This window comes from Mytilus edulis, chromosome 10 (genome assembly GCF_963676685.1).
Source record: "Mytilus edulis chromosome 10, xbMytEdul2.2, whole genome shotgun sequence".
Classification (NCBI taxonomy): domain Eukaryota; kingdom Metazoa; phylum Mollusca; class Bivalvia; order Mytilida; family Mytilidae; genus Mytilus; species Mytilus edulis.
Window position 1 is genome coordinate 48,686,241 of NC_092353.1, and position 14,460 is coordinate 48,700,700.

The 14,460-nt window shown below is 31.0% G+C and overlaps 1 protein-coding gene across 5 annotated transcripts in view; it reads left to right on the plus strand.

The window, feature by feature from the left end:
* Window positions 1-616: 616 nt before the first annotated feature.
* The window catches only part of LOC139491374 (anoctamin-2-like), a 56,910-nt gene continuing 43,066 nt past the window's right edge, over window positions 617-14,460 (plus strand). For 2 of the 5 annotated variants that reach the window (XM_071279016.1, XM_071279021.1), the window contains exons 1-2: window positions 3,085-3,191; window positions 11,029-11,050. Coding sequence is in view for 2 of the 5 variants with exons in the window: in XM_071279021.1 (XP_071135122.1) it covers window positions 11,041-11,050 (10 nt within the window). In the remaining 3 variants the exon portion in view is untranslated. Of the gene's footprint in view, window positions 699-3,084; window positions 3,196-11,028; window positions 11,051-14,460 lie in introns of those variants that run through there. The other 3 variants (XM_071279017.1, XM_071279020.1, XM_071279019.1) reach the window with 3 other exon arrangements.

Below are 14,460 nucleotides of genomic sequence, written 5' to 3' on the forward strand. Positions count from 1 at the left end.
TATAACAAAATTACTAGATTACAAAAAGAATGCAACACTAACAGAATACAGAAGGGCAATCAATGAACAAAAGACAAATAAATAAGAAACATTGATCCTGAAAAATCAGGGCTATAAGTCTGAGGGAAAACAGAACTTTTTTCTTGCAAGGCCGTGATCACAATTTGATATGGAGACAAGCATTTGGTTTTGAAATTTCCTACATGTAGTTACGGCCCTGTTAAAATAAAAGTGAGGTGAGGTTTCCTGAGACAATATACCTCAAGTAAAATAAAACCAATTTTCAGACATTTCAAGTATATTTTAATAATATTTATACTTTTGTTATTAAAAAATTTGGGAAGTGTTTCCCGATTTTTTTGGGGAAAAAAGATGAATTTATGAAAAATAAATTCCCCCCCAACCCCCCAGAATATCAAATGGTCGTCCCCTTATATCACCTTTTCTTTCTTTTATAAATCAAGTAAAACGAAACTTACAACAGGGACTTTCTATACTAGTATAGTGTAGAAAGTCCCTGCTTATATTTGATTTGTCTGTCAAAATAATGATAAAGTTGTGCTCCATACATTTTTCTTTTGTCAATCGGAATACCTCCGTTCGGATATTCTCTATTGTTTTCATTAAAATTTGGTACTGTCGCCGACGCAAGGCGAAAGGGCTTGGTTATGTTTATATTCATATTGTATTAGAATCAGGTAATTTTTTTCTCAATAAATCAGATCAATCCATATATTTTTTTTATCTGCAGATAATGAAACTTTTCAGGTCTTAATGTAAATTCTCTGGCTCTGCAAATACTCACTCAACCGGCATGACATTTTCTGTCAGAAAATCAAAACACACATGTTGCAAACATTTATAATATTTTTGTTCATCATAACAAATATACAATATGACCGTATTAACACCTACAAAAATAATCTGTTTACAGACATTTTAAGGTCTGGCATCCACTAGATATAAGATTTAAATGCATTGTATGTTATTTTTTAAAATTTGATTTGATGGGCTTTTAATTTTTTTTTCGATATTTTAAAGATATTAAAACAAACATCTGAATTGTATTTGTCCACTCAGTTAATATATAACACCCTGCTGTGTTGCAACTGGCCTTATAGTTGTGTAGATATTTATCCTGCATGCCAATGAATCAAGGACAATCAATACAATACAAAACAGTTGTTACCTGAGAGGGAGCATCTCAAAGTTGTATCCCAACCTAGTTTGAATTCACATCTTCTGCAGGAGAGGGGGGAAAAATGCCCATTAAAATAAAAAAATTTAAAAAAAATCTCTCAACAATATCTTAGTATATATATAGACATTGAATAGACAATATTTATTAGCACAAACACATTTACATTAAATGGTTATGGCATACAAAATTAAGACAATAAACTGACAATAGTTAAATCGATTATAATTATATAAGAGTGACAGTGGTATTCACAGCAAGAAATATCAATAGTTAACACATTATTAATGTTCATGAACAATTGAAAAAAGAACACAAACAAAACTTAGGTTGCATATTAAAAGAAATACAAGTTATACAGATGTTCTCAATAAAAAACAATTATTAATATACTTTATGGTGATTTTTATAATGACTGGTAGACTGCTATTTAAAAGTGCAGTCAAATGCTTCAGTGTTATAGCAGACTGCAATTTAATAAAATTGAAATTAAGATTTTTATTAATATTTTGTATATATATATAGGAATCCCTCAATGATGTATACATTGTAGCATGGACATATTGAGAAGAAATGGTATTCATCCTCAATTTCTTGTCTGTTACAGGATAAGCAAATGCGTTTACTTCTTTCAATGTTGGTATAACGCCCTCTTTCAATTGCTAGGGAATGGGCACTTAGTTTAAATTTACTGAAAACTGATCGGTCAGTTTTGAGTTTACATATACATGTATCAATATATATGGGCCTTTTTCTAATTCTTTTAGTATGACAAAAGAACTTTATTTTTCTACATTTATTGATAGAAAAAATTCATAACTAGATAAGCCTGGTCAAAGAGTCTGTTGAATAGCATTTATGTGACATTTTTTCTACATTATTATATATTTTATGGACTAAAGTGTTAGGCGAGTTCACAATGTGGTTTAGAAATTTTATAGCTGAAAGCTGAAATTATATACATGATATATCTTGTATACATGTACATATTAGGGAAAAATAGCATATTTCTCTTTGCCTTTGGGATTGGGGACCAGATTTTAAACCCCAAATTATGGTTGGAAATGGTATGAAAAATGAACAATTCCATTTGTCTGAATTATAAATAAATCGGTACAATTGAAATTGCACAGATTTAAAAGGATGACATTTCAGTTTCAATGTCATTCACGTGATAGAATCTAAGATTAAAGTAATAGTAAGGAAAGGGTGGTACCTCTGATTGTTAATATTATGCAACTGCACTTACATGGTACTATTTGGATGTTGAATATTATGTATATATATTTCGATTTGATATAGTAAATGAGTAAAGTAAAGGTTTGACTAAAGTGTTTAAATGCATAAAAAGTATCAAAATAAAGATTGTAATAACATTTTCCATGACTCTAATCCTCAGCCAGGCCCAAGTTTTTTTCGAACCAAAAGCAATTTTTCTTTGAGATTTCTAGCTTTTAATGGCCCATTATGGGCATTATGTTTTCTGGTCTGTCCGTGCATTCATCCTTCATTCCGTCTGTCCGTCTGTCCCGCTTCAGGTTAAAGTTTTGGTTAAAGTTTTTGGTTGAGGTAGTTTTTGATGAAGTTGAAGTCCAATCGACTTGAAACTTACTACACATGTTCCCTATAATATGATCTTTCTAATTTTAATGCCAAATTACAGATTTTCTCCCATTTTCATGGTCCACTGAACATAAAAAATGATAGTGAGGATGGTGAATCAGTGTATAAGGTACACATTCTTGTTTCTTTCTTTTTACTGGAAGGTTTCACTTTAAACAGTGGATTTTTATTGAATTTGAAATTCTGAGTTTCTTTTGTGTGTCTGTGGATGCAGAATTGCACTATTATTATTATACTAATTTACATGTACATTTACATTACAGAGACCCCCAAAAATATCTTCTTTTGAGCATTTGAAGTATATAAACAATGGCAGCAACAGAAAAAGATGATGTAAAACTACATATGTTGGCTGAAGATCAGCAGGACAGTATGTATTCTTATAGAACTGTATAACAAATAGAATTCTTTACATTTTAACGCATGTAATTTTAACATCTTTATACATGAACTCTAATTTGTAGCTCCTTATATAGAAGATTCCATTATTTAACTTTATATAACCTCGTAGGACATTGTAATTTTAGGAATTTCTGACAGAGGGACACACATGTATTACATATATATGCAAATTGTTCCCATTTGTTTAAATGAAAAACAAAAGGAATTATTTAAGTCAGTCTCAAATTTAAAGGATGTGTTTGGACGGCAATCTGTTTTGATAAGCTATCTGATGAACTGAATAGTTGATGTATTTATTCTGAAATGGGAGTTTAGGGTGGATGTACACGAGCTAAAAATCTCCTGACAAACAGTTATTTTATCTGTGTCCTTGATTTTTAAAGTTGATGAAAGGTCAGATCAAATATTACAGTGAAATCAAGTCAGCTCTAGCATTCACTGAATATTCATATGTGTGACACATCTGACCTTTGATGGCAATAATGATAGAAATAAGTATCACTAATTCATTTTACCAGTATAACTATTACAGTTATAATGCCACTATGAGCATCACTGATGTGTCTTATGCCTGGCGTATGAAATAATTATAAGCCTTGTACCTTTGATAGTTAATTTCATAAACACATACAGTTAGCCATCAGTAAACATTAAAAAAACTAAGTTCTGTACAATGCATGTCACATGTACAATAAGGTAAAAATTATTGAAGAAGTTTTCTTTTGAAATCGAGATTTCTTCTAACTCCAATAGTTGACTCTTTTTATATACATGTATTTGATACTGCATACTAACAGTACTAACTTATTGCTATTGTATATTTTTATCTAAAATCTTCATAAAATGGACATTATATGTATTATTTTATTGCTTTTTATGTCAATGTTACAACAGTAATTTTATTCATTTCATGCATAAATATCATTCATTATAATCATGATAATGTCAAATGTACAGGTACTTGTTTTTGAAATACTTTGATGATTTTGATTATGAGTCTTTTATTGGTTTATAGATGTTGATTAATGTTGAAATTTTAACAATAAAATAAAACTGTTTACAATTAGAAATAAATACAGCACCCTTTCCAGGGTTCTCACTAAGGCGAGTCCATGAGTCCTGGACTCATCAAAATCTGTCTGAACTCATCATTTTCAAAACTAGTGAGTCCACAGATGCATAAAGATAGAAATATTTTGTATAACATGTATAAACTAAACACAGTTAAATACAAATAAAAAAAAAGTTTAAAAGTAATCTGAATTTAATGTCATTTCATTGCTCTGTTAGGCCATGGAGACTTAAATATTACATTATATTGCAATACAATATCTTCTCCTTGCTGTTGGACTCACCATGGCCAAAAATGACGAGTCCCTGGACTTTCCTTAAAAAATCCTTAATGAGAACCCTGCTTTCTATGCGTTTATAATATGTTTAAATTGTAATTCAATATATTTAGGAAAAAAGTGCTTATCATGCTTATGGTTTCTAAAGGCAAAAATCCAGGTTTTTTTTTATAAATTCAGAGGTTCCAAAGGTTTCTTGGACCCTAATGGTAGTTTAGTCCAGTAATTACTCAACCATTACAGGTCCAGTCATTGTTTTAGCAGTCTTTTACATTATGAGTATTAAAAAATTCTTGCATCTTCACTGGTCATTTGGTCCAGTAGCTGAAGACATAACTGGACCAAACCAATTTGTACTGGACATTGCCACATGTCTGACAGACCCTCGGATATACTTCTCTTCCAATAGGCTAGTAAATTTTTACTCTTATTTGAAAAAAATGTATCTGTACTTGTTTAGTTGTTCCCATCAAACATAAATGAGGTTTAAAATTGATTCTTGCGTCAAATTTAGATTTCACTGCTTCCTATTTAAGTCCTCTTCCTTCGAGATACCTTCAACAGAAAATGAATTGATACTAAGCATATATAGATATTATATAGTTATATTGTGAACACTAATATAAGTCCATCTTAATTTAATCCAAATCAGTTTATCTTAAAATATTGATTAATCAGTGTAAGAAACTTGTATTTGATGAATTTAATGAATGATTTATTTATGGTAATGGGGTTTTTGAAAGTAGTTACTTATATCAATGTAGGTATATCTGTAACAATATAAAGATTTCTTTGTTTACATTAAGTATTAATTTAAATTCAAGTGGACGTCTTGTATGTAAATATATTCTGTGTTTTATGATGGGTAGTGGGTTGGAACATTTAAGGTCAAGTAACAGTAAATGAACGCCGTCTAGCGGATTCCGCGAAATGTTGCGACGTTTTGTACGAGTTACGTCCCTTTGACAAGATTTAGCAATGTTGCACTGAACCGGCGACTTTCCGACGGGACAACGGCATTTGTTGAGAGTGTGCAACTTCTAGGAGAATTAAATTGTTTGCTAAAATTGAAGAATTTACAAGATTTTTTAAAACGAATATGAAAAAAGTCATGAAGACGATTTATATAAGAAAATCGAAAACTTGACTGGCATCAAGAACGTGGGGTGGTAGAGCTTAGATATCTCGGCGACCAGTTAAAAGAGTGTAAAAACTGTAGCTAACCACTATTTGATTTTCTACATAATTTTGACGAGGAAAAACAATGCTATCTTGGAAGTATTCTCTATGTAGTATGTCCAAACTGTCCCTACAAAAACCTGGCCTATATTGATCCGGCTATATTCTCTGGGAAAAGTCATCGTCCAGCAGAAAATAAAAATTAATACTACTAAACTTAGTCTTGTTAAAATATCCCCTATTTTAAAAATTACCACACCAGTCGAAACAAGAAAAAATATTTTCCAACTTAAGAAATGGACTCACATAAAATTCTTAGCTGCGTCAGTCTTGAAACAGATGACATGTAATGGTTTTATATTTACATTCTTCACGGTTGCACCAACCATTTAAAATGTATACATCATAAGTTTTAGACTAAAACAAATAAATCATTAACAAAATTGATGTTTACAATCATTCAGATCTATCGCTCGCTACAATTTGTTATCTAACGTTTTTGTAATAATGCTTTCTTTCACGTCCGCAATTTTGTGGAAAATTTAGAAGCTAAAAATAGAAAAAAATCTTTATATAGATGCATGTATAAATAGTATAGGCCTTTGGTTTGAAGAGTATAGTATAATCTCCTAATACAAGAACATTCAGTGGATCCTTAAAATATTTTTTCTTAATATTAATTAGTATGGTTTTCGCCTCAAAGGAAATCGCTATACATACGGTTAAAACATTAACTGATTTAAAGAGAAAATGTGTTAACTGGCAGTTGCATATCAAAAATAGAATAGAACTGTTCTCAATTATATTTTACTCATAACACTTGAAGGTTGAGAACGCGATTCTGTCAATCATACTATTACTATATATCTACTAAAATAAAATATGTACACACACTTTCAGTGCATCAAGTAGAATGAAAATCCCGTAAGTAGTCAGTACTTCAATAAGACAGCAACCAGACAACAACAGAAGGCCACACAAAGTGGAAAACGAAACAAAATCTGATGATAAGCATTTGTGCAGATGGACTTCGACAAAAGTCAAAATTTCCAGTCATGTCTCAGCCTGTGTGCGTTTGTTTGTGGTTTTTTTTTTCTTCTTCTTTTTTGTTGTTGTTGTTTTTTTTTTTGGATGGGGGATTATCTCTAGTAGGCATATTAAACATATCTATGTACATCTAGTTTATGTCATGTCTCAACCTCCGTATGATAACTAATAGCTCTAAAACGTTTTGAGAAAAAGAAGTGGCAATGAGCAAGAACGTAAAATATATCATTATGAATTAATGTTACAAAATTTACAAAACCAAATATAACACTGATGCTAATAAACAGCAATCGCTCACACATAAGGGATAATAGTTGTAATCTCACAGCATATTTTCAAATATAACCTTTTACAAAGTAAAGTGGTCAGATGCATATCCAGCCATTTCTAAAAGTACAGGTCCCGAACCAGGATAAAAAGGGGGTGTTCCAACTACATGTCCCCGTTCAAAATGCATTTATCGTCCAAAAATAGGGGTTACAATCCCCGGAACCCTTCCGCCACTGATAATGATTACATGATTTACAAAATACGTACTCTAACAGAATGGATGGGGTGAACACTTGCGTAGGGCATTTGAGCGGGGGATGCAAATAGGGTAACTTGAGCGCCTCCATCACTGGAAATTTGAGCACAGCCATATTAGCCGCACCTAGATTTTCAAATACTAGTTAGTAGGACATTTTGGCGAGAAATTTGACTTGTTCTGAATATATTAGTAATGGTAATGTAGTCCTGGGTTGATCTCTTCGTATCGATTAATCTGAGTAAGCGAAAAACGTAAAGCCAATGATTGAATAGTTCAACGTCCTTCGAAAATTATTCCGTACAGAAATTGATGTGGCAAACATAAAAAATAAAGGCATTAGCAGCGTTTTAATGCCTATGTATAGAAAAAGACATAAATCTCACCCTTCACTTGGAAAATCAAAAAGGGAAACACACGAATCGGTAACAGTAGGAATTTGCAAGGGACTGATATGTAAATAATTGCCCAATTTTAATTTTATGACTTCGTTTTTTTTATTACAAAACAGAAGATGTGATATGATAGACAATTAGATATATACAAGAGACCAAATGATACAGATATAAACAACTAAAGGTAACCGTAAGACCGTCAACAATTAGCAAAACCCATACCGCATAGTCAGCTCATTTCTATTTTCGCTCAAATTTCCTTAATATCGGCTCTGAAATGTTAGATACTTTTGCGCTCAATGCCCCAATTTCACGGTCCGCGGAACATAGTTGGGCGTCCGTTTAATATGGACAAATTGTTATTGTTTTTTTAGTTTTTTTATATCTAAATTGCAACAGCATATTGACAGAATACGTTATGTCGTTATATAGTACCAACACAAGGTGAAGCTTTTACATTTTCTCCTGCTAAAGTTACCGGTTTTTCAAAAAGTGGCCAAATCTTATATCGGAATGGAGAAATAATGCAAACAGATGACCTGCAAGTTAGTCTAAGAGAGTTTAAAAATTGATTACCTGACAACTGTATATTACATGCGCATAAAGCTAAGCTTTTTGGTTCGAGAGTTATATAGCATATGGCCGTGAGGGGTCGGATGGGTTTGCCAATCTTCTATTGGAACATTTCTTTTACAAATGTTTTAGAAAACCCAGTCACAAAAGAGAGAAAAATTAAAGATTCATTTACATCTTATATTGAGCCAAGAAATTAGGTCGATTTCTATTTTGATGTTATCATTTTTGCGTTCATGTATTTACAAAGTATTTTCGTCAGAATTGTTTTGAACATGTATATTGATAATGAACATATCGTATTTTTTACAACTTCTAATTTCATTTTAAATACTTGTCAGAGAGTCTGATTGTGGTTTGAGGAATATAGAATAATAGGCAAAAATTGCGGAACGAAAGGCAAAAAAAATTATAGAGAATATTAATGTGGTGCTAAAATATAAATAATAAAGAATACTGGTAATACAAAATAAAAATTTATAAATGATGGACCCTCTATCTAGACGCTTATGATCAAAAGAAACTATCAATACTAACACATAATCATCATGCAAATAAAACGTTGGAAATTCATAGCATAACTTGACGTTACAAGTAATAAAATGACGACGTCACGATTTTTGATGGGGTTTTTTTACAAAATGTTGAGGTTGGGTCGTTTCTACAGGGAAAACGAAGTCGGTGACCATATCTTTTTTTTTACATCATCTAATTCGTAAGAAAATAAGGAACAAAATACTATTTTTTTAAAAAATTCTATGGAGTGGTTCACGTGATTTATACCGGAAACCGAAAATTGTAGAAGAAAATAAAGGATTTTCCCTATATATTCAATGTAATTTGGTACACTCTCGGACCATTTAAAAAATGGCTTTTTCTCGAAAACGAAGTCGGTGACCTATACTTTTTTTTACATTTTCCGATGTATATTTTCAATATCTAATTGAGTTGTAAATTTTAAAAAAATCTATGGACTAGTTCATTTACTGATCCTTGACCTTAAAAGCAAGGTGACTAAAGATGAAAGACATAGTACTTAATAAAAGAATAGACTCTTTCCACACTTATTGTCTTCTAATTTAAATGGCAGATATTGGTGGGATTTGTACCGATTTTCTTTCATAAAATGATTGCATCAGATTACAAACAAACAAACATAATTTTAGTAAAAAAATATATATGGTGTTATGTTTTGTGAAGGTTTTTTCACTTTCCAATTTTTTATCGTTCTGGTACCAGAAAATATGAAGACCTCCTTAAAAAAACTCCATGATGTTAAAGATGTATGGTACATGCCAAAGAGTCTGGTGTTTTCTTTAAATTTTAAGTAATTAATATTAATTAAAGTCCCTGCCACATTCAGAGTTTGAACTCACAACCTAAATGGTGACAGAATAGTGATGCTGTAAATGAAGTAGTCAGAAATAAGACCTCTCAAGGCCCAAATTTATCAAAGAATACCATTCAATCACTATGTTTTTGTGACTTTACTATTCTGAGCTGGTTAAGAACAGATAATTATAAAAGTTTGTAATCATGCATCCCAGATAAATTATATTAATCTTTTGAAAAGCTCCAAGTTCAACAAAAGGAGAGTATGTCATTGTTAGTTAAATCTGTCAAGTGTTTAATCAAATACATGTATATTTAATGAGACAAGGTGTCATTTACCCTCAGGCTAATACATGTCAAATTCAAATTGAGATACATGTAACATGATGTATATACATATATATATATTATATTGCATTTAAAAGGAGGGATACATTCACTTGGTATTGTAGCTGACTGTGTATGGTCTGTCAAGGTGGTTAAAAACTTCCATTTGTTGTTGGTATTGTCTGTCTGTCTGTTCGGTCCTGTCTGTCTGTCAGAAGGTCGGTTGGTGGTTTGGTTTGTCAGTCTGAAAAAAAGTAGGTATACAATCAGAAAGTATTCCCAAACAGTTTTGGTGGGATATATTTGAGTCTGTCTGTCAGCTAACATATCCAGTTCCTCTTCTTTTATCTCTGTCTGTCAGTTGGTCTGTCAGTCTGAGAAAAAGTAGATATAAAATCAGAAAGTATTTTTTTGTGGGATATACTTCCAATAATAAGCATTAATTATAAATATGGTACTTGTCCAAAGTATTCAAGATCTGTAAATAAAGATATTTATATATATAATTAAAAATAAAAAAAACTTAATGAAGTATACATTAAAAGACAAATAAAATTAAACATAGACCAACACATATACATGTATATATTTAATGTTGTGGAGTTTGACGTTTAATCATTATTTTACAGACTTTGAGCATAGATGTTTTTTAAGATTACTTAACTCACTTGTATTCTGTTCCGTCCTTTACATTTTGAAAAAGGCTCTAGTGCCCATTGACCTAACTTTATTTTGAAGTGTTAAAATTATGTATGCTACATGCTTTTATCTTTATTGTAGTGAAATAGTAAACATACATAAAATGTACACTGTATCATTTGTCTATAAAATATAAGTATTTGTTTATAGGGCAATAAATATGGTATTTTATATATGGTAAATGTCACAAGACCTACATCATTGTACATCTATTAATTAACAATTTGTACAGTAAATGAAGCTGAAAGGCATTTATTATGTGTTATAATTTTTGGTAGGAATAGTTAAATAAATGAAGCTGGACTTCTAGATACACAAAGATTTTATTTTTATACCAGGAATACCAGCTTTTGTGATTCATAATTTTTTATAATCTAGGAATCTATTGGGATGGAAAAAGGTAGGTGAATTCTATTGATTTTTTTTTTCTTCACTGATGCAAAAGTTCTAGGTACTATACTGTGAATTTTAAATGAATCCTTAGTGTAGAAAGGTCAAATTAAGATTAAGTGGAATTGAAAGTTTGATATCATTTATGTTCAAGCTTTTTTAAATGGGAGGAGGTACATTTTGTATGATATGTCACATGATATGAGAGCCCTTTTTTAGCCTCTGAAATAACAGAAAATATAGAATTGTTCAACCCTTTTCAAAATAAAGCTGATTTTAGTGATGAATTGATAGGAAATCAGTGGCGGATCCAGAACTTTTCCTATGGGGGGCCCACTCTAGTCATGCTTCAATGATTCCCTAATCAACCAAATTTTTCCCACGAAAAGGGGGGGGGGGGTGGGGAGGGGATCCGCCTATGGAAATGTAATCTAGACAGTAAAGTGTAGAAAAGTCAGTCAATTGACATATTTGACCTGAAATATACAAACAAACAAATATTTGTATATATAGTGATTTGTAAATTTCAAAATAAGATGGAGCAAAAACCCTTATAATCCTTTGAATGAAATTTGTCTGTATTATGTATTAATATCTTTGCATAATACAACTTGTAGTAACATATCTTTCAGTGTAAGTCTTTGTTTAGTAACCAAATATTAATGGCAAAATCTCTTAACCAGGAAAATTTTGACAGTTTTTGTTTGCAATACATTGTATTGCATTAAATGTTTGGAACCTAAAAGACAAAATAGAAATTTAGAAATGTGTGTAAATACTGACAATTGATGTCTTGATAAGATCTGAAGAATTTGTTTATGCGGATAGATTTATAATACATGTACTATAATTTCCAAATCTAAAAACGACTCAAGTAAGTGACCATATCTCCTTTTCTAGAAACCATGATAATCCAGCTGCCTTTACAAATAAGTAGTTTTCACAGTGTAGTAGAAGAGCTTTAATTGCTGTAACTGCAATGTATTTAATGCCATGCATATTCAAGCGTTACACGACCTTGTAGTTCTTGAAGTTGATTGTTGTTGAGCATATAATGTTATATTTATGCTGAGTTCTCACGTAAATGGAATTCGATTCGCATTAACTAATTCGAATTAGTTTATTTCGCATTCGAAACGTTTAATGTCCTAAGGTCAAAATTTTATAATTCGAATTACAATGCGCGTCAAATTCGTTTAACTGTCCAAACAACGTTAATTTTAATTCGAATTCACAAAAGTGTATTTTTAATGCGAATTGGATAATTCGAATTAAAAAAGGAGAGTGTGTGAATGCGATAAGCGAATTCAATTCAAATTGAATTCGAAGGAAATGCCAGTGTGAACGAGGCATTAGATACATTTTGGACTGTTCATGTTAATTTAAAATTAGATGAACTTTTCAAACTAAAGTGAAAAAATTAGACTTCTTCATTTAATGGATGTACAAATGTTACGTTTCTATTGGCCTAGCTTATCATCATTTACTCTGGATTGGACTAAATAGCATGTAGGTCTATAATTAGTATGAATTGATCTGCTTTAGACAATTTTGCTTTCCTATCAATCTTTATCATTTTGAAAATCTTGCACGATATGTGTTACTGTATGTATATACGTAGATTCCTCTGTTATTTGAAGCACCCCTCAAGAGTTGCGAGGGTACAGTGGAATCTGTGTACACTCCCAATCAGTATTAATGGAGTTATGTCACTAACATATATTAACAATAATATTTACAAATACAATCCCCACCCTAACACAAAGGTAGTACCATAGCACCATGCAGTCTGTTGTTATGGTATTTTTTTTAAAATACATGCATAAAAGTTAAGATTTTTTCCCAGTCTTTTGAAGACAGTGTGTAAAAGCAGTAAAGGAGTAAAGCAAAATTCTTATCTTGTACATGTATCTATAGGATCTGACCGGGGCGGATCCTAACATAGTGTAAGTGTTTCGATAAAAGGGTCATTTGAATTAAAATGGAATCCACCTCAATTCTCTAACCGTATTGTTACGTAATTAAAATTTAAACTTTTTGAAGCCCACATTAAGACTCTTTAGTCTTTCCATAGTATTTGAGTTGGTCATTTTGTTGGACATTCTAATGAAATGCAATAAACTTGCAGAACATTATCAGTTATTGAAAAAACATATACTGCATTAATTGTAGTCATTATAAATCAGTCATGAGGCTATACCATTAGAACTTTTATTTGTAAGTTTTGGTTAAGAACTAAGCATTTAGCACACACTGCATTTTTAATGTGTTTTTATTACAAAAATTCAACATCTGTAAATGTTAAATAGATTGAGTGAGATTTAAGTAAAAATTTAAGTAGTTTTGACTATGATATTTCAATATATCAATATTGCTTTTATTTTGTGATCTCTTCAGGTTTGTATACATTATAATGTTAAGCCAATTACACCTGAAGCTTCCCCATGCACACCTTGTCAAATTTCTTATTTTATCATCCAGGTATCAATACATGTTTACCATGTTTACCTGGATCTTGACCTCTGACCTTGTACTCTCACACAAATATGTAGGAAATAATAGTAAATTTTACATTTTTATGCAAGGGATATTTTTCTAGGTGACTTTATTTAAGGTGAAAATATGTTTGTGAAATATCATTTTCATGTCAGTTTTTAAAGTAAGTTTTATATTTCATTCACATAAAAACACACCCTAAATGTATCTTCCTTAAATTTCCACAAACTGTCATAATGTAGCTGGTGTCCAGTGTCATGAAATATTAGGTTAATGTTATCAGTTGAAAAATGACCACAATTGTGTCCCAGAATGTTTGAAATTTTAATTAGCTAGTAGGTCATCAAGGACATATATATATTAGCTTCACAAGATTCCACAATCTAACATGTATTGGTTGTTGAAAATATCAATATTCTTGCGATGAGACAATTATAATTTTTTATGTGAAATACGACAGCCTAAGGACAGAACTTTAATGATTTACATTATCCATTAACAACATATATACATGACATTAGCTAACTGTAAAATACCTTAAATTAAGTCTTGTGGAAAAAAATAACAATCTGAATGGAAGTTTGGATAGTAAGAGCACTCATCCATGTATCAAGAATAAAATTTAAATTCACACTGTAAATTGATATAAAAGATTTTTACAAATCAAGGCCTTCCAGACATCCCACACCTAGATTTAAATTGATTTAAGTAAGATTATCAGGTTTCAGATATAATGAAAGTTTGATAGAATGAATAATGTTACGTTAGCTCCTTCCTCAATTGCATATATTGAGATTTGCTTTTCCGAGGACCATGCAATGAATGAATTAGTAAAACCAGATAAAAAGCTTATGAAAATATTGATTTTTTGATTGAATATATATCAAATGCAGTTTAAATCCTGCTCTTGAAACTATCCAGTGT